The sequence below is a fragment of the Planococcus citri genome, chromosome 2 (assembly GCF_950023065.1).
Source record: "Planococcus citri chromosome 2, ihPlaCitr1.1, whole genome shotgun sequence".
In the NCBI taxonomy this organism is placed as follows: domain Eukaryota; kingdom Metazoa; phylum Arthropoda; class Insecta; order Hemiptera; family Pseudococcidae; genus Planococcus; species Planococcus citri.
The window spans coordinates 797,568-817,505 of NC_088678.1; the positions used below are offsets into that span (position 1 = coordinate 797,568).

At 37.3% G+C, this 19,938-nt stretch overlaps 2 protein-coding genes across 2 annotated transcripts in view; one reads left to right on the plus strand and one right to left on the minus strand.

Annotated features, from left to right (window-relative positions):
* LOC135833857 (angiotensin-converting enzyme-like) overlaps nucleotides 1–19,938 on the minus strand; it is a 52,342-nt gene that overhangs the window by 11,245 nt on the left and 21,159 nt on the right. The gene's annotated exons all lie outside the window — the stretch shown is intronic.
* On the plus strand, nucleotides 11,052–17,702 carry LOC135833858 (keratin, type I cytoskeletal 9-like). Its single transcript, XM_065347664.1, has 2 exons — nucleotides 11,052–11,388; nucleotides 14,456–17,702. The coding sequence occupies exons 1-2, from the start codon at nucleotides 11,374–11,376 to the stop codon at nucleotides 15,992–15,994; spliced, it is 1,554 nt and encodes a 517-aa protein (XP_065203736.1). The 5' UTR covers nucleotides 11,052–11,373; the 3' UTR covers nucleotides 15,995–17,702.

The following is a 19,938-nucleotide window of genomic DNA, read 5'->3' on the forward strand; positions in this document are numbered from 1 at the left end:
CCGTCCCATTAACAAATTGTATCCCTTGGAAACATCGTAATTTTTCTCGTTTATACTTATTATTTTAAATTTAAAAATTCGTTTTTTTTTTTTTTTTTTTTTTTTTTTTCGTCGGGAGTGTCGCGGATTCGCGGTTATTAATTATATTTGGCTATGTTTTTGTTATATTTAAAGTTCGCGATCTCGATAATATTCGGCTGCTAGGTTTGTTATCTTGAAGATTCAAAAGTTTTTGTTATTTTTTTTATTCGAAAATAAATAGAGTATGAAAAAGGTTCGTTTTGAAGCGATTACATCAATCGCCCTTATTGTTGAATTTCCTTTTTCGTTACCCCCCCCCCCCCAATCAATCTGTCTGGCTTCTTAAGGTCGTATGTTTTCCTATCTGGCTTTTTGAGATCATTGACCCAGCTGTCTGGCTTCTTAGTGTCAAGCTGACTCGTCTGTTCAGCTTCTCAAAGTAGCCTGCCTCTCTTTCTGGCCTCTTGAGGTCATTAACCTATATGTCTGGCTTATCAACGTCGTTTGCTTATACTCTAAGAATCATTGACGCGTCACACTGACTTTTTCAAACTTGAAAAAAATAATTTAACCGTCTGACATTAAGTTCATATCTATGTCAGGGTTTTGAAAATTTTTAAGAAAACCGATCTACGAGTATTTTTTTCATTTAGGGTTTTCTGGTATTGCCTACGTAAATAAAATTTTGTAAAAAATCACACTTTTTGAATGAAAAAATAATTTATCCGTTGACTTTCTGACATAATGCGAGAAACTGCTTCAATTTTGGGCTTCAATATCCGTAATCGGCCATCCGTAAAAAAGGGGGGGGGGAATAAACACGATGATGGCGCAACATATGGAATGTTTTCAGAAAATAAACCAATTCCGGATTTCGGCGCGCGGCGCCATCTCATTAAGCAAGCTATACGAGTACCATATACAGATACGAGTACGCTGGTATTTCACTAATTGCATTCGCAACTGCATTAGTGCATCGGCGTACATTTGGTAGATATCTACTCGTTTCCTATTGTGTGGGCGCAACGAACGATAGAGCTGGTGTTTTGAGCTGTTGAATACTATCCAGTGCTCGTCGTACCTACGAGTATTATATAATATTACGAGAACATCTACCTCATCTACAGCTGGTATGGTACCTGGTTGGTATCTTTATCTCCACATTTAGCTTGATAAGTTGGTGATAATGCGGCGGGCCGCATACTTACGGTAGCTATAGGTATAGGTACTGTAAAATGTATATTGTAGGTAGGGTGCTGGGCAGTGAGATAAGGCACTCGCACTACGTTGGATGGTAAATTTGAAAATAATATTTGAGGTGGCATGGGGTACTGCATTCGTGTACCATAAGGTACGTACTCGCAGGGCGGCATCGGCCCAAAGCGGCCACAGTTGTGCAGCATTCATGCGCAAAATCTTCGTAATTAATGCGAAAGTAAAATATACGTTATGCGATTTTTTCCTGCTCGCATTGACGAAATACCGACGTAAAATATGTACTCGCTTACAATACGTCTTATTCGTAATAAATTTCAACCAGTCGCATCCGTCTGAATGCGAATGTCGATGTCGTGGTTGTATAACAATTTCGATGATGATACATTTGTGCGATAAGTACCTCTATCCACCTGTAGCTGTAGCTGTATGTACAGTGTACAGTATTGTTTATCGGGCGCCTCGGCCGCCTCGGGCTGCTGAATGCGCCGCGCTGCACCGGCTACACTACAACAACTAACGCAGTAGGTAATTAAGTAAGCATAACCACCGACCTGACTCAATTATAGCGTGCAATCGTTCGATTTTATAGCATAGATATCGGTATCAAATCGATAATTGTTCGAATCGATCAGGGTTTTTTTTTTTACTACATAACTCACATGGGTACTCTCACATCAGTATGCATACATATAATACAAGGCGCTTAGGTACCAACCATTGGCTGCAAACAAATACCTGCATAGATCGCTTTATGACGTTCCTAGACCTAAGTACATATATGGCCATGGCCTATGGGTTGATTTTTCATGTTTGCAGAAAGAGTACATTGAGGTTTTTGAGAGGGGGTGGTGTCGGCTGAAAATTTGTCGACTGATGCGGAAGAAAAATATCAATTTTGTCGATTGATAGAATAGGTACCTACTACAGTATGACTTACAAAAGTTTTTATTTCATTTTTAAATGCTTGGGGGCCTCGAATGTGAAATTTGTTCATTCTAAAACGAGAAACAGATGGAAGGAGGTTCGAGCAAAGCCAAAGCGATGGCGAAAGCTTTCGAAAATGTGTATTGGGTCATTCCATGTCAACTCAACCAACGTTAAATTTCAAAATAGCGCTGTAAGTGGGAACTACCATTTAAAATTTTGAAAAAATTTCCATAGATGTACTTTTTGATGCTTTTTCGAAATATTTAAGTTTCGAGATGGGATCTCTCAATGGTGGGGGAGCTCGCCCATCCCCAATTTTGGGTGAAACTTTCGAAAGAAAATCTGGGGCATGTGATATATCAAATTCTATGTTTTTGGTGACGCTGAACACGAATATGACATCAGATTTTCGATATGACCCTATCCTCGGCCCCCAGCACCTCCCCAATGGGGGCGACCCCGCAAAATAATGGTTATACATTCGTGTGACACATGAAATAGTATGTTTTCAATATTGCTGAACACGAATATTGCCTTAGTTTTTCGAATCGACTTCACCCATGACCCTCAGAACCTCCCCAATGGGTAAAAGTCCAAAAAAATTGTTGGGGGCGGTGGATGGGTTCCAATCAAAAATCTGACGTCATATTCGTGTTTAGGGTCACCAAAAACATACTATTCCATGTGTCACACGAACAAAACACTTTTTTGAGTTTTTGCCCCCTTTGGGGAGGTGTTGGGGGCCGAGGATGGGTCCTATCGAAAATCTGACGTCATATTCATGTTCAGCGTCACCAAAAACATAGAGTTCGATGTATCACATGCCCCAGATTTTCTTTCGAAAGTTTCACCCAAAATTGGGGATGGGCGTGCTCCCCCACCATTGAGAATTTGAGAGATCCCATCTCGAAACTTAAATATTTTGAAAAGGCATCAAAAAGTACATCTATGGAAATTTTTCAAAATTTTAAATGGTAGCTCCCACTTACAGCGCCATTTTGAAATTTGAACTTTCAATTTGAAAGTTCTACTTTCAACTTTTGAAAATTTCAAAATGCTTAAAAAGTTCTAAAATGCAATGCCCTTTCAAACTGTGAAATCAGTTTTGATCAAAGTATCATAGTTTTGGAGCAATGGGCTGTTGAAGTTGAGTACCTCCAGACAATGTGAAAATAATGGAGGCCCCTCCCCACTCGCCCCCTGCGGGGGCTGGGACCAAACTAATTGCGGGGTTCTTACTTACTGGGTGGGTATATATTGTAAAAAAAATTTGAGCGAAATCGAAAGACATGACTTTCAAAATCGCCTTTTTTTGGTTGAGTTGACATGGAATGACCCTATATTTTGAGAGGCATAAAATAAATGTTTGTTTTCTGTAAGTAAAGAGTTTATTTTTTGGTTTTAAAACTCAATTTTTTAAAAAGAATCTCCATCTTGATTTCGAAAAAGAAAAGAAAACAAGTCCGAGCGAAACGAGGGCACAAGCTTTCGAAGATTCGTGTTTCGAGAAGTAAAAAATCATGTTTTTCTTTCATCACAGGCCTTTATTTTTCTGGAGCCTCCAGATAGCGCGGGTCCGGGGCAAACTTCCCCATTTGCCCCCCCCCCTCTCGACGGCTCTGTTGGTCCCTCGCTATATTGTGAAGTAATTGTTGAGAGTTTTTGATTTAAATGGAATTAGCTTCCCACCTTTATTAAGGGTCGAATTAAAATTTGGTGAACTATATTTGATCGAAATCCACCGACTTTTTTTTTCGCGACCCTCCCTCACGTATAGAGCCAAATATATATTACCGTAAGTAGGTAGCTTTGGAAATGGGTACCATCTTGATCTAAGATACAGTGTTTGAGTGTCCGTGGACTCTGTGGTCAGTATTGGTGTTTCGTAGATCGTAGCCAATATATGGATGTGCCTATATCTGTATAGAGTGTATATATAGGTAGGTGCCTTAGCCTTACCAATGTTTTGCGCTGTATAATTAATTTCTACTCGTAGGTATGCGATGGAAAAGTACTAATTACGTACCGAGCTGATACCATACTATTGCATTGTATTCGTTATTTCGTTTGATTTACGATATAACAATCGCAATCGCAATCACTTCACACTTTGTAGATTAATTTCCGCCTGTTGATGGTCCACTCTGTATTTTTCTTTCGGTGTCGAAAAAATTCAATTGAATAAGAACTGGTACTCGTCCATTTGTTTGGCAAAAATAATATGAGAGTATCGTGTTCCTTTTCGCACTCGCAAACATTCCATGCACATTCCACTCATCGTAGGTACATATTATCTACATGCGCAACACTATTATATGTATTTGCAGTTAGTTAGTTAGATGTGGACGTTGCAGCACCGTACAACGTTAGGATGCAAAAATTATGCGAAGAAGAGACGAAGCAATAGAGCTAGCTTGGTTATATACTCGTAGGTAGGTACTCGCATTCGTGTCTAATTACTCGAATCACGTGTCGATGTCGGATGTAATCTTGCCTCGCGTTAAGCGTCCGGAAATGACCGCCAGTCAGAAGACGTCAGCGGTCAGTACATATCTCCATCGTTGTCCGTCTCCGTTTCTTTCGTATGAATAAGAACAGCATCCACGAGGAAGATGTACTAAGAAGAATGTCCAAGTTTGGTTGCATTTTAATGCGGACGACAACGACGACGTGCGGTGGTAGTGTGGCGTGTGGTTGTGGTGCATCTGATTATTATGTAATCGCGAATTGCCATGCCCTGGCGCTTACTGCGAGCCTTAAGGTCTACAACTCCATGCATAGGTACATCTCAATTAAAGTTAAGGGGGAAACAATGAGATCTGATCTCAGGTCTTCTCATATTTAGTCAGATTTAATTTGCAGGTCCCCGTATATTGATTCCGATCAGTTTTATTCGGGGAATGTCCAGATTTCCGTTCGTATCTGGTCAGATACAATCAGGTCTCCTCTATTGGAACGGATCCTGTTCAGGCAGATATAATTCAATCACAACTTTCCTCTAACGAGTTCTGATTAGATTGTGGTCAGGTCTGGTCAGGTCTGATCAGGTCACATTGTATCCAGGAAGAGTCCGGATCTAATCGAATTTGATCACTGATCAGATCCAATTATTTCCCATCGACACATAGCATAATCGTACATACTTGATAGGCAAGTACATACTGAAGTACAAAATATACATAGGTACGAGAGAATTTTTTCATCGCTCAAGGGATTATCTTCGACACGTATCACTGCTTTAGAGGTATGTTGCGGCCATGTAAGATGCACCAGCACCATATCATTTCCGTGTTCAAATTATATATCCCATTAATTATTATATTGACGCGAGATGGGTATAATTGAAGAGATGTACGGTTTCGCGGTTTATAGTTAATCCGTCGCAGTGCGACGCGACGTAATTTAGATACAGTGCAGAATTTTTTGAATGACTGCATCGCATATATGTACTATTAAATTTACCTTAAATCATTTCATCAATAATTCAAAAAAATATTACTTCAATTTTCTTCTATATACCTATTTGAAATAAAAAAGAAATTATTGCGTTGATTTTTTTTTGCAAATTTTCTAGAAATTATTCGGACTCCCTCTCCCCCGAAAATTGGCTTATTGATGAAAGAACAAGTGATCCACATTTCAGAACCAAATTTGAAGTTCGAGAAGTTGATTTTTAAACTTTTTGTGAACTTTTAAAAATGGTACAAACAGCCCAAAAAGTGTACAATCGACTTCCCGAATCGATTACCATCATTTTTGAACCAATGTAGAGTCCCTGACAGTAATTGATTTTTCTTCAGCGAATGCTCGGCTGGAATCTGCTAGAACAGTGGGTTTTCGAGTCGGGCATCTCAAAGACGCATGCAAATCAAAATGTCTTCAGCTCAAACCAATTTTTACAGCTCGGAGGGAATTTGAAAATTGGGGAAAATTAGAATTTGCAGTTCGAGGCGCGCGATTTAATTAGCTCGAAATACTTAGTGAAATTTGGTTTCAGAAGTCCCATTTTCAATTTAGAAACAACATTTTATCAATTTCACTAGAAAATTATCCATTAAAATATACCTACAAATATGTTATTACCTTTTCGTTGAAAAGTATCCATAAATTGGGAAGTTTCAAATTTTAAATAATTTGTAAAAAACCGCATTGGTCAGCTAAGCTTTGGCAAGGTGAGGGGAGGGGAAGAAGTTTTAAACGAATGCTGTTGACCACCTTTACTTGATTATGTATGTACTCGTAAGTATACTTTGGAGAGGCACAATTGCGAGTAGGTACGCATTATAAGATGCGATATGAACATCCAACTAAAACCCGCGCGGTTATAAAATTACTCATCTAAACATTATTATGCGTATCTTCGATAGGTATGACTCTATCTGTTCCTTATTTTTCTTACAGGTTTGCGCTTTTAATTTTCTTTTCCCGTTTCATTATCGCTATTCGCTAAATATCGCGGTACATATACACACCTACACTCGTAATACTAGGTACTCTCATTGTGAAGCGTAATTAATTTTATTTCCCATTCTGGATCAGTTTCAATAACTATTACATATAACTAGGTGTATACAAGCAGACGTAGACGCAGACTATACGAGGTAACTTCGCCAATATACAGGTACATCGTACTTTCTCGTTATTAAGTCCACATGACTACCTCTATCGACCGATGTGAATGCGATAAATTGTAGGTGCGAGAAGTGCCTCATGTGATATGCGACGACGTGATGTGACGACGCAACGTAAATATGAACCTAGACGTAAACACTTTCAAAATTCAAATTCAACATTAAAATCTCTATCGGTATTGAAAATTGTAGAAAAATATGTACGTATGTCAAAATATATGAAAAAATGGTGGAAGATGTTCATTTGTGATGAATTTGTAAAAAAAAAAGTTATATTCAAAAATGATTAGAAATCGAAAATTGAGTACCTATCTGTAATATTTTATAAAAAGTCATTTCAACGAAGCTAAAAATTGAAGAAAAGTCTGAAAATCACTGAAAAATACCCACTCAAAGGCATCTTGGGGCCTGGGGGTCAGCCAAAGTACAAATATGCGCAACGTTGTCAATTCATATTTTATTATTACGAGTTTTCTAGGCTAATTTTGAGCTACGATGGTACACAGTCGAGTGGAGTAATTAGGTAACTCATTCCGGCTTTTCGCGTATACACATATTATGGTTATATTTCGGCATTTATTTCCGGTCGCAGAAGAAGAAGGACCACATTACGAAATGTATTAACCGGCTTCATTATTCTTCTGGTTTAATGTTTATTTCAACGCACCAAATACGTTGACGGTGGATGGTCGACGAGCAGAAATTCAGAATGCGCGATAAAATCGTGATTACATAGACACACAAAGTAAATATTCGTTTTAGACTCGAACTATCGTCGTGGAAAGTAATTATATTACAGGTACGAGTAGGTTTAGGTACCTCTCGCTAGTCCATTCTACGGTATTAATTAGTTCATACGACGAGAAAGGTTCACTTCACTTCACTTCATTTTACTTTACTTTACTTTACTTTACTTTACTTTACATTGCTGCGGCTTCGACATCGACGACGACGACATCGACATCCATGGCGAAAGCTTTACCAATATTCGTAGGTATGGTATCACTAACGTACGATATGGTTCGACGAATGGATGTAGGTTCCTATTTATGCCTAGTTAGGTGTAAATATTTGTATCAAGTTGCCCGGTAAACTCGTCATAATATTATGTAGGTCTAGCTTCTTAGTTGTACTGTACCTAGACCTACGTCCAGGTAATACATAATATCCGAAAAATATGTAATACGATAATAACAACAACAACACTAATAAAATAATAATACCTAATGATAATAACAAGAGGAATAAAACTAGGTAGGTACTCTCTGACGTGACGCGACGTAACGCAAAATGAAAAGGGAATATTTCGTCACGAGAAAGTTATTCACCTCGACCGAGACCCGAACTTGATTCACGATCGCGTTACATTAGCATTGAACCGATTAATCGGTGATCGATGATCGATTACTTTATGAATATGTACCTATATAGGTATTCATTCATAGATAGCAGAGCATAGGTACCTGTTCAAAAAGCGAGCCAATGGAAAGGAGGGAACGAGAGGAACTCACACTTAATATGTGCAAGCACCAAGCAATTCCTACGTACGACAACAATGTCAACATATACGAGTATATTATTCATCTGGTTATTCTTTGTGCGAGGAACTGTCGAAAATTTTTGATAGGTACGCTGCAGATGATTCATAAAATTATAATGAGACATTCTGTCGTACTTTTTTTGGTAACTTGGGGACATAAAAACGAAATTTCATAATCAAGTTTGAATCAATCAACATTATCCATACTATAATTTACCGTAACTTTCTTCAGAATGGAGATCTCGCCGCCATTTTTCAATTTTTTTCCAATGGGGGGGGGGAGAGGGGAGGAGTGTTCCATACAAAGGGACCAATATTTTGTTTGAGGACGAAGGAAAGTTTGGTTTGTCATTAGGAAAGGCTCACCCAAACGAATTTTATTCTGATGCAGAAATGAGAAATTTGCGAATAAATTGTTCTGTTTTTTTTTAATTCTTTGAACTGGGGAGGGGATGGTGTTTCCGACACATCTATTTGTACTTACGCGAAAATAAAAAAAAAGGAATTATTTTCTCTTAAAATGCGGAAATTTTAAGGGTACCTGTATGGAAGATGATTCAAGGTACTGCACCCAAAAGAGACAAAAACTGCGGAATTTTTAATTTAAAAAAAAATGATCCTATTAGTCTGGCATATGACAATAGGAGTAATTACACCCCCCCTCCCGCCGATCCTCCGGGACAACTTTTTTCTTAAAGGGGACATCCTAAGGAACATTTTAAAGCAAACTTGCCCAAAAAAAAGTTGGCTTTACTTACAAAATGGCGGCCATTTTGATTGACAGGTCAGCCGAAATCGCAGATTTTGCGTTTCAACATAGGACATGCACGAAATTTTTCAAATTTTATAAAGGTAGATCGAAAGATCACGCAAAAATTCATCACCTGTCAAAATTTCAAGTGCTAAAGTGCGTTTTTTGATTTTTGGTGAATTTTTGAAAATCGAATTTAGACCAAAAATGAGGGAAAAAATCAAAATTTTACCAAATTGACCAAGAAAGCTGAAATTTTGGATATACCCTATTTTCGACATGCCAAATCGATTGGAAACGGTTTCAACCCGTTTTGAGCAGTTCTGGAGCCTCCAGCAGATTTTTGAAACTCGAAATTCCCACAAAATTCCATCAAATTGGAGTTGTAAAGCTGAAATTTATTCTAAAAACTAATTTCAATACGCTACGAAGTACTGCAGGTGAATTTCGAGTCGCTTTGTAGCCTCCAGCGACTTTTTGAAAATTCCTGAAGCCTCCAGCTGATTTTTGAAACTTTAAATTTTCACAAAATTTCATCAAATGGAGATGGAAAGCTGAAATTTACTCTACACTCCAATTTTGAAACCCTCTGAAGACGACTTCAGGTGGGTTCAAGTCATTTTAGAGCCTCCAGCGACTTTTTTGAGAAAGCCTCCAGTAGATTTTTGAAACTTGAAATTTCCCCAAAATGTCATCAAACTATAAGATGGAGAGTCAAAATTTATTCTGCAAACTAATTTTAATACGCTACGAAGTTGACTGCTGGTGGATTTCAAGTCGTTTTGGAGCCTCCAGCGACTTTTTGAAAGGTTGTATTGTATGGCGTTTTTTTGGACAATTAAAATTTCCTAAAAGTAGCTGGAAGCTTCAAAACCATTTGAAACCACCATGTAGTCTGCGAAGTCAATTTCAGCTTGCCAACCTCATTAGATAAATTAAGTTTGCTTTAAAATGTTCCTTAGGATGTCCCCTTTAAGAAAAAAGTTGTCCCGGAGGATCGGCGGGGGGGGGGGGGTGTAATTACTCCTATTGTGTCATATGCCAAACTATATACTTTGAAGACCATTATCAACTATTCTTGCGAAAATAGAAAAATATTGCGTAAAAATTGCTCAAAATACAAAAAATTATAAATTGTGAAAATATGTAAAACTAGCAAAACCATAATAAAAGAAAAATGAACATTTTTTAAAACAACTGAAAGTTGCAAGAATGGCATAAAAAGTAATTAAATGTGAGTATAATAGGTAGGTATTTATTGAAAAACTTGAAAAACTATGGCAATAAAAAGGAGAAAAAAGTTTTAAAAGACTTCGTGAAAAAATGTCAAAACTTAGAAAACAGTATGAAAAGTTATAAGTACTCGTAGATACGTAATGGAACTAAAACGTCCAAAATTGCAACAAAATGAAATAAAACCTTTCGCAACTCGAGTATTAAAAACAACGGGAAAAAAATAATTAAGACAACAAAAAAACAAACCACCCAAGACCTACAGTTATGTGATAGAGTTGATTTGTGCAAACTGATGTTTTTTAGATAAACAAAGTATCCGAGCGATATGCATACAACATTGTAAGTCTACACGTACCTATAGTACGTACGACGATGTCGATACGACTGATGCAATTTTCGTTTCGTAAAAAAGTGAAAAAAAAATCATGCACTGGCTAACTTACACTGATACGATTAGGTAATAAGAGCGAAGTTGGTGGAGAAAAAATTGCAGATAGAATTTTTCTTAAATTAGGTAGACCAGCGGGAGGGAAGGGGAAAAATGCTAGATAGCGAGTAGGTATTGTTGTATAATACTCGTAGCTAGTGTAGGTAAGGTACCTACTTTTAATTAGAGCACACCTAAGCGCTATCTAATTAAGCGACTGCTTTAATTACAGCGCGGCGGAGAGGCGAACGCGGGCGAAAACGGATGCATAGGTAGGTAACAGATACCTATTTTGCTGCTGCGGAAGCCCAGCGCTGGACTCCATAGCCCATACCATGTACCTTTGGAAGGGAGTACGAAAACCATCAGCGAAAGTACAGATGGGGTACCTATATATAGAAATATTCCATTATGCACGTTAACAAGTAACAATTTTTCTTTCACACAGTTCGCAGTTGGTTTTCGTTTTCGTTTACGTTTTAGTTTTCAATAATTTAATAAGACGCGAATGGCGATGACGACGTGAATATCGTATAGTAATAGTTTATCGCGAGTTTTTCTTCATTTGGCTACAAATTGGAGTTGATATCGAGTTTGAACATTTATTTGCTCATCCGGTGAAATGAATTCTATCAAGGTAAGATTTTTTCAACATTTCACTCGTCTATTTATTATTATGCAGTTAAGTACGAGATGAATGGACACCACCTCTATATGAATGCTTTAAAACTTACATACACTTTGATACCAACATTTTTTTTAAAAGATCGCTTTTGATGTGTTTTCGCCAAAATTACGAGGAATGATTTTCCATTTTATTTTTTTGATGTACAGGTAAAGTGCTTAGATATAGTGCTAGTGCTTTCTTGTTGCAAAAATGGTAAAGACTAAAAAATTATACCTAAAATTCGTACAAATTCGCATTAAAATAGATCGAAAAAAGTTATACTTCAGACTGAATCTACTCTAGTGGGTACATTAGATATCAAATAGTAAAAAGATGAGCAAAAATCGAGAAAATTCACTTTCACAAAAAATCTTGATTTTCATATGTACAAACGGAGTAGGTAAACAATCTCAAGTGTTTACAATGCCTTTGAAAAGAGAAGCTAAAAACTTTTTACTCCTTTTTCGATTAAAATACAATTTTGACGTTATTTTATTCGCGAAGATTTGTATTTTCATAATTTTGCGAACAATCGAGTATTTTAAACCAATTCACTCCTCCCCCCTCCCGTCGAATTGCCAAGTTCAGGCTCTCAGTTTTTGACATAAAACATTTTGTTGACCCCAAAACATATTTGCAATTCTGTTCGACAAATTGAATGTTTGAAGTGTTGACCAAAATAATGTCCCCTTCAAATTTCGCAATGCAGGCAAAATGGATTAGATAGGTACTCGTAGTATTTTTTGTGCGAAGCTACTTTTTTCTCGCGTTAGTAACGTAGGTAATAATAATATCGTACCTGTGTAATATAGAAATGTAGGCTAGATTAAAATGCATTACCTACCTATTGGTGCGACTGCGATGTGCTTCAAAAAATCATTATTTTCACAAACAATTACGGTAGCAATGCTCTCGGGTGTGAGAACGTTAAACGTTCACGAACCGGGAAGTATGGGTGAGAGGGCGACCGATTAATCGTAATCATACCCGAAGCATTTATGTACAAATTATACGGTTATTTACACGACCGAATTGCAGAGTCGGATAGAATTACAGCATCGCGTATGCAGGTGGTAGCAAATGATTCCGAAATAGAGGAACAAATTAAAATTTGGCGAACTATACTTACATAGGTAGGTTAGTAGCCTAAATTGTTCAAATGCGCGAGTTACGTACTGAGTATAATAATAGTAACTTGTTCTTGGACTTAACGAAGTTTAAGTCTTCTTTTTTATTGGTACTCGTGTATACGAATAGAAAGAACCTATACTCCAAAACTTATCAGAAATGTCCTCGTCTTTCTCTCAAAAAAGGTTCTATAAGTAGGTTAAATCGAGTGCAAAAATGGATTCATAAAGTTCGAAAAATAACCAAAAAATCATCTATACTTGCTATTTTTGCAAAAAGAAAAAAAAGAAAAAAATTAAAAATAAAGTACCTGAGGGAAATGCAAATTGAAAAAATTAAAAAACAAACAAACGAAAAATCAGTAGATAGGTAGACCTTTTGTAAAAAAAAAAATTCACGAAAAAAAGGTTAAAAATTCTGAATTTTCAAAAAAAAATTTAGTAAGTAGATAATGGTGTTTTGATACTTATGGGTACGATTGAAAGAGCATGACGTCCTAAAACTTCCGTAACCAAAATTTCAAGAACTAAAGTTAATTTTTAGATTTTACGTCAACTTTAAAAATTTGAACAATTCAAAAATGCTGTTTTAAGGACAATTTTCAAAATTTTTCTGAGCATGAGTGAGCCAATATGAACAATTCTAATTTTCTCCAGAAATTTTGAATCACTCTGGAAAGGGAAAGGCCAAAAATGAACTTCATGTGCCTATAACTTTGTTCCCCGTTGCTTATGTGGCACATTTTCGACTATTTTAGGTGGTTATAACTGTGAAATTCCAGCGATGTGAGCTCAAAAATGAAGGTACATATAATTATGCCTTATTTGAAGATTTGTGTTTTCCCTACTTTTTCGGGAATTTACCAGTTGATGAAAAATCAACTTTTGAACTCACATCCCTGAAATTTCGTATAGTAATTGCTAAAACGGTCGAAAGGGTTCCCTAAACTTGAGCATTGCCAAAGTCTAAAGTCTCAAAGTTCATTTTTGGTCCCTTCAAAGCACGATTTGAAATTTCTAGAGGAAATTGAAAAAAATCTCTGGAGGCTCCAGAATGGACCGAAATTATACGCAGGTAGTATAATCGTTGATCTGTGGGTAATTATTGCATTTAAAAAATATTCACAGTGTGGTGCAATTTTCTCGAAAAATTCGTATTTCATGAAAAAGTTTGGAAATCTTGCTTAAAACAGCTTTTTAGTATTATTTGAATTTTTGAAAATTATGCAAAAATCCAATAATGAACTTTAGCATCCAAAATGTTGTTCAAAGGGGGGGGGGGGGGTTAGGACATGCTATTTCGATCTATACTTAGTTAAATTTCTTAATATTACGTTAAGGACCCACGTTTTATGCATTTTGTTTGCTTTGTAAGTTGATATACCTGCTTAATATTATACTGAACAGAAAATTATGGGATCTGATCAGACCATTAGATTCGCGCATTTCATGGATTCAATTTGACCAGGCCAAGTCTTGGTCACATCAAAGTTTTGATCGTATTAGATTTGTTCAGGCTTGATAAAGTCCAATAAAGGAGACCTGATGGGATCTGATCATGATCTAAATACACCGGATCACAATCAGATCCGGACATTTGCCGAATCCAATTAATTAGGTCTAGAGTTTTGATCGAATTACTTAAATCTGTTTTCTGAAGTGATTAGATCCAATCGTTTCCCCCTGGGTAGTTACAATTTTCACAATGATACGTGACGCTGACCTTTACTCGAGTATTATTGTTCGATCAAGTGATTTGAATGGGGGGGGGAGAAGATGAGGGGAAGGTGAGATAACCGGTACCTTTACGTGTACATTATGTTTTCCAAAAACGAGCACACGCGCGCATTTTACCTGTATAGCTAGCTACGCTTACAACGGCATCATTTGCGTTACATATTTTGTTTCAGACGAGCTTGGCATTATTGCTGGTGGCGTCAATGCTAGTCACGACGACACTAGCCATCAAATTGGAATCGTCCAAATATTACAAAGAGGGCACCGAAGATGGCGACCAAAAAACCGAAGCCACATCGGCAACGGATAGCAAAAAGGCCGAAAAACGAGGCCTGCACAGCTCATTCGGCTACGGCGGCGGCAGCGGCGGCTCTAGCAGCAGCAGCAGCAGCAGCAGTAGCCACAGCTTCGAAGATTTCGGAGGTGGACACGATATTCCCATCAACGAGCCCCAGGAATCGTACGGCGGCGGCGGAGATTCTTTCGGAAGTCAAGGCGGTGACATTTTGGGTCACGGTTCGAGCGGTAGCGGCGGTAGTTTTGGACTATCGTTCGGTGGCAGTAGCGGTGGCCAAGGATCGTCGTTCGGCCAACACTACTCGGCCGGCAGCGGATCTCATTTTTCATTAGGTAGCGGCGGCAGCAGCGGAGGCTTAGGAGGAGGTAGCAGCGGCGGTCACGGAGGACTTTACGGCAGCGGAGAAGGATCCTACGGAGGCGGCTACGAACACGTCAAGACCATCTACATAACGAAGGAAGTGCCGGTACCGTATCCGGTCCATGTCGAGAAGAAAGTACCGTATTACGTAAAGGTTCCGGTCGACAAGCCTGTGCCAGTCACCGTGCACAAGCCGTATCCGGTGCATATCGAAAAACACATACCGATTCCGGTCAAAGTGCCAGTTCCTAAACCGTACCCGGTCACCGTAGAAAAACACGTTCCTTATCCGGTAAAAGTTCCAGTAGACAAGCCCATACCGGTACACATTCCTAAACCGTATCCGGTTTACGTCGAGAAAAGAATTCCTTTCCCGGTCGACAAACCGGTACCGTATGCCGTAAAAGTTCCTATCGATCGTCCCTATCCGGTCCATATTCCGGTCGAAAAACCGTACCCAGTTCATATCGAAAAGAAAGTACCGTATCCGGTAAAAGTGCCAGTCGACAAACCGTACCCGGTACACATTCCTAAACCATATCCGGTGACTGTAGAAAAACCGGTGCCTTACCCGGTCGAAAAACCAGTTCCTTATCCGGTCAAAGTTCCAGTCAAAGTGCCCATCAAAGTGCCTTACCCAGTCGAAGTGAAAATCCCCGTTCACATACCGATCCATCTACCCAAAGACGAAGGATACGGCTCCGGTTACTCGAGCGGAGGCAGTAGCGGCGCTGGAAGCGGCGGCAGCTTCGCAGGATACAGCTACGGCGGCGGCTCATCTGGTCAAAGTGGCTCCAGCTTCGGCAGTGGGCACGGCGGTTTCATCGCCAGTCACGGAAGCGGCGGCAGCGGTAGCGGCGGATTCTCCGGCAGCTTCGGATCGTTTGGAGGTGGCGCAGGAGGTGCCGATTACGGTGGCGGTAGCGACCACGGATTCAGCAGCGGTTCCGGCGACGCTCACGGAGGCTACGAGGGCGACGGTGGCCATGACAGCGGCTCCAGCAGCTACTCTCATACCAGTTTCGGCAGCAGCGACGAATCGCACCATGGCTAATCTATCATATTAGGTATTCAGCTGATCACTGATCAGGTCCGGTAACGATCCAATAATCGTACCAGAGCGCCATCGATATACAGCCCTTTACGAAGCCTTTGTAAATAGTCGTCTTTTAAGATGTACTACATTACTGCATTAGGTTGGAAAGCATTTAGAAATTGTCTCGCGATTATGGAATACCTAAAATCAATCACTCGTCTCCTCTGCATCATATTATGTACTACCGATTGATTTAACGAGTTTGTTTCATCTGCTTATAAATCAAGACCCAGAGTCGATTAAAATACTCGGTAGGTATTCCCTTTTCCAATGGATAGTTAATTTTTTTCGTTTTACTATACTCGTATAGGTATTCAACTTTGGTCATCTTTTTTTTCTTTTTTTTTTTGGTATAATTATTCGTACTGTTCGGTAGTAAATGAATCGTAATAAAAGGGAATACAATTCATTTACTTAATCACCAGTACTTATATCAAATAATCATTAGCTCAATTATTAGGTAGGTAGAGGTACATACCATTGTAAAACACTATACGCGGTTACCTTTAACGTTTACCATTTTTATTCGTAACCTCTAAGTACAAATTTACCATTCTATTACCTTTAGGTAGATATAAATTATGTAATTTTTTTTTTTTTGCATTAGTCGTCTTGCCACTCTTTTGTACCTTTCTTATAATTTTCCTTCTTCCGCAATTTTAAAATCAAAAGTTAGTACGAACCCCGATTTCTAGATAGGTATGGTATACACACTCGAGATTACTTAATAATGATAAAAAAATATATACATATTACCGCACGTGAAAAACGAAATATTTCATATTAATATAAATAATTTCACTTAGTTATTATTCATAATGTAAATTGTGCGAGTTGCTCTGAAAGTAAAACTTCGCTCGTTGACCGGAAATAGTGCAACGTTACCTTTAACCTAGCGTCGTATTTCTAGTCATAGCGATGACACATGTATACTCGAACCTACACTGGTAGCTTACCTCAAAATTAATCTATAACCTATCGAGTTTCTGTCGCAATTTCATTAAATTTTTTCCACATATACGACTATAAGTAGACACGCGTATGTAAAGATAATATCCGATTCGTGTATATCTGCATATCCATATTTTATATTTGTAATTTTTTTCATTTCGAAACGTGCGTATGCTAAAGAAAGACATGAAAAAAAAAAAAAAGAAATCCCATTAGGTACTTTTGGCAAATGACTACATCCGTGATCGATGAAGTTACTACTTGTCTTAAACAAACTACTTAGTATAAGACTTTCTTTTTATTATTAATTTATGTTTAATTTTTAAGCTCAAAAATTTCGAATTACGCCATTTAATTATAATTTACTTTACGGTTACCAAATACCTACATAAGGTGTATTTTTTTAGTGAACTTTTTTTCTCATTTCTATATGTTTCTTTTTTTCCTGCCAAAGTTGCGTGTAAATATCGTGCTATTTTTTTTTTTTTTTTTTTTTTGTAATTTTTTGTAATTCGAGTAGTATTTTATTTTCAAAATTAAGAAAATTAAGTACAACTTGGCCTCAGCACCAAAGTCAATTTTCCTCAATAAGGTAGGTAGCAGGTATACCTATGTGTATTTCTAAAGATGTTTACCTACGATTTATTTTATATAAGTACAATGTATTTGTAGGTAAATGAGATATTTTGTCGATTAAATAATTTATTTAAAAGTATATCCGCATTTATCCGACATATTTTCCATTAAAAATAGCACCAAGTATGCGAGAAAGTTTTCTTCTGATGTTCGATTCGAAAAAATGTGAAAATAATCTGCCCGAGTAATGGATAAAATTTCTTAAATTTATAAAAACGTTGATTTTTTTTATCGAAAATTTCAAGCAAAGTTGGATGCAAAAAATTAATTTTCTATAATTCAGAGAAATTGACGTTAGAAAGGAAATGGTCGACAACTTTACTTTCCAACTAATGAATAGCTTCTGAAAAAACTTCTTTGGCACATTTCAATTGCTCAAAAATATGAAATCATAATTTCGATGCAGTAAAACTACCTACCTGTATTGATTTCTAAAAATATTTAAAAAAAAAAAACTAAATTGAAACGAATTCTCATCGTTTTACTGAAAAAATTGACCAGATCAAAGACCCTTTTTTCTAAACGTAGGGAACCGCTCTCAGGGTGACCTGCAGTTCGGAGGAGAGTGTTGTGCTGGCTTTTATTTCAGAAATTCGTCAACAGCTAAATCATTTCATTTCAAAAGTTTGTTTGGCTAAAAGTAAAATACTCGTACTTCAATCGAATTTTCATATTATTGATTTCAAGGAGGGAGGGGGGGGGGGTCAAATTTTAAAAATTAATATTTCAGTGATTTTTGAACGTTTTTAAAAAACTTAAAAGTGAACCCCAAAAGATAAAAAGATATTGAAATGAATCACGTACCTATCTGGTTACAGCTGGGACATATTATCTACGTGGATCCACGGTGAATTGGGTGGGAGGGAGGGAAGCAAGGATTGAGGGATTTGAAATGTCCCAAAATTTGCAAAATCAGTACTCGACACTCGTGATAACAAAATCTTTGAAATGGAGAAAATGCTGACGTTCAACATCATGAAGCCGATCCGATCTATTTGAATAGCTCGATTTTTCGGATCATATCAGACCTGATAAAGTCTGATTTTGTGATCACTGATCAGATCTAATTGGATTCATTGTAGAATGTAGATCCAATATGATCCAATTTCATCAAAATGTGATTTAATTGGATCCGATAGAATCTAATTAAATGCACACTGTTCCACTTAAATAAAAATTTGTAACAACATATTTTATTTTTAAAAAAAATCATAAAATCTGGGACAAATTGTAATAAACATGTTAGGGCGATAATTGATAAAATTCTCCTACAAAATGATCCCATTTTGTTCACTTTTCGTCATGCTTTTTTCTGAGAAAAGTTTTCTTTTGTTTTAAATTTTTTCCACACAATTAGTTTCTGCTCTCTAAATTTAAAGCAGTCAAATTTCACTGCTTAGCAGTCACGACATTTTGCCTTTTTAAAACAGTAGTTTTTTTTACTGCAAAACAGTGAAAAATTACTGAATTGGTCAGTCAAAATGATTTTTTACTGACCCAATTCAGTAATTTTTCACTGTTTTGCAGTAAAAAAAACTACTGCTTTAAAAAGGCAAAATGTCGTGACTGCTAAGCAGTGAAATTGACTGTTTCAAATTTAGAGAGTGGACTAAGTATATTTTAATTATTTTTACCGAATAAAATACGTATAAATTTCTCAAGGAAGCACGAACTGCCAAAAATTGTCAATTTTTAATTTTCAAGAATTTATCAAAACTCGAAAAATCAATTCATGTCGCTAAAATTAGGGTTATTGGAGTTTCAGAGCTCACTTTTTCCAAAACTCGCGGTAGTCGCGGTCCGGTTAAATCTTGATCGGGCGCCTCGAGATGTTTCCTCGTCAGATTCGTGTATTTCTGACAAAGTTGCCCCATTTTCAAGCGAAACCAATCTCTGACCCTGATTTCAAATTGTGTACCAATATTGCAAAATCTTGTAACTTCTAAAAAGATTCATAGGTCCCTGAATTTTTCCAGTTTTCTAGTTTTTTCATGAACTGAAAATCCTAGGTTTGAAAACTTTATTCCAAATACTAACTCACGAGTTTTAGTAAGGAAGTAGAGTATGCAGAGTGTCTTCAGAACAGAACTGACAGATGAGACTGTGAGTACATAAGTAGGTACCTGCATACATACTAACATAGGTAAGTATGCAATGCTTCACTAAATGCATCCGGCTGATATTGTCAAATAGGAATTGCGATTACGAAATACTGAAATAGGTAGGCATGTAGATAACAGACATAAAGTACACGATGACGACAAGTACATATGTACGAGTACCTATGTACATTTCGTGTCGTGTAGATAATATAT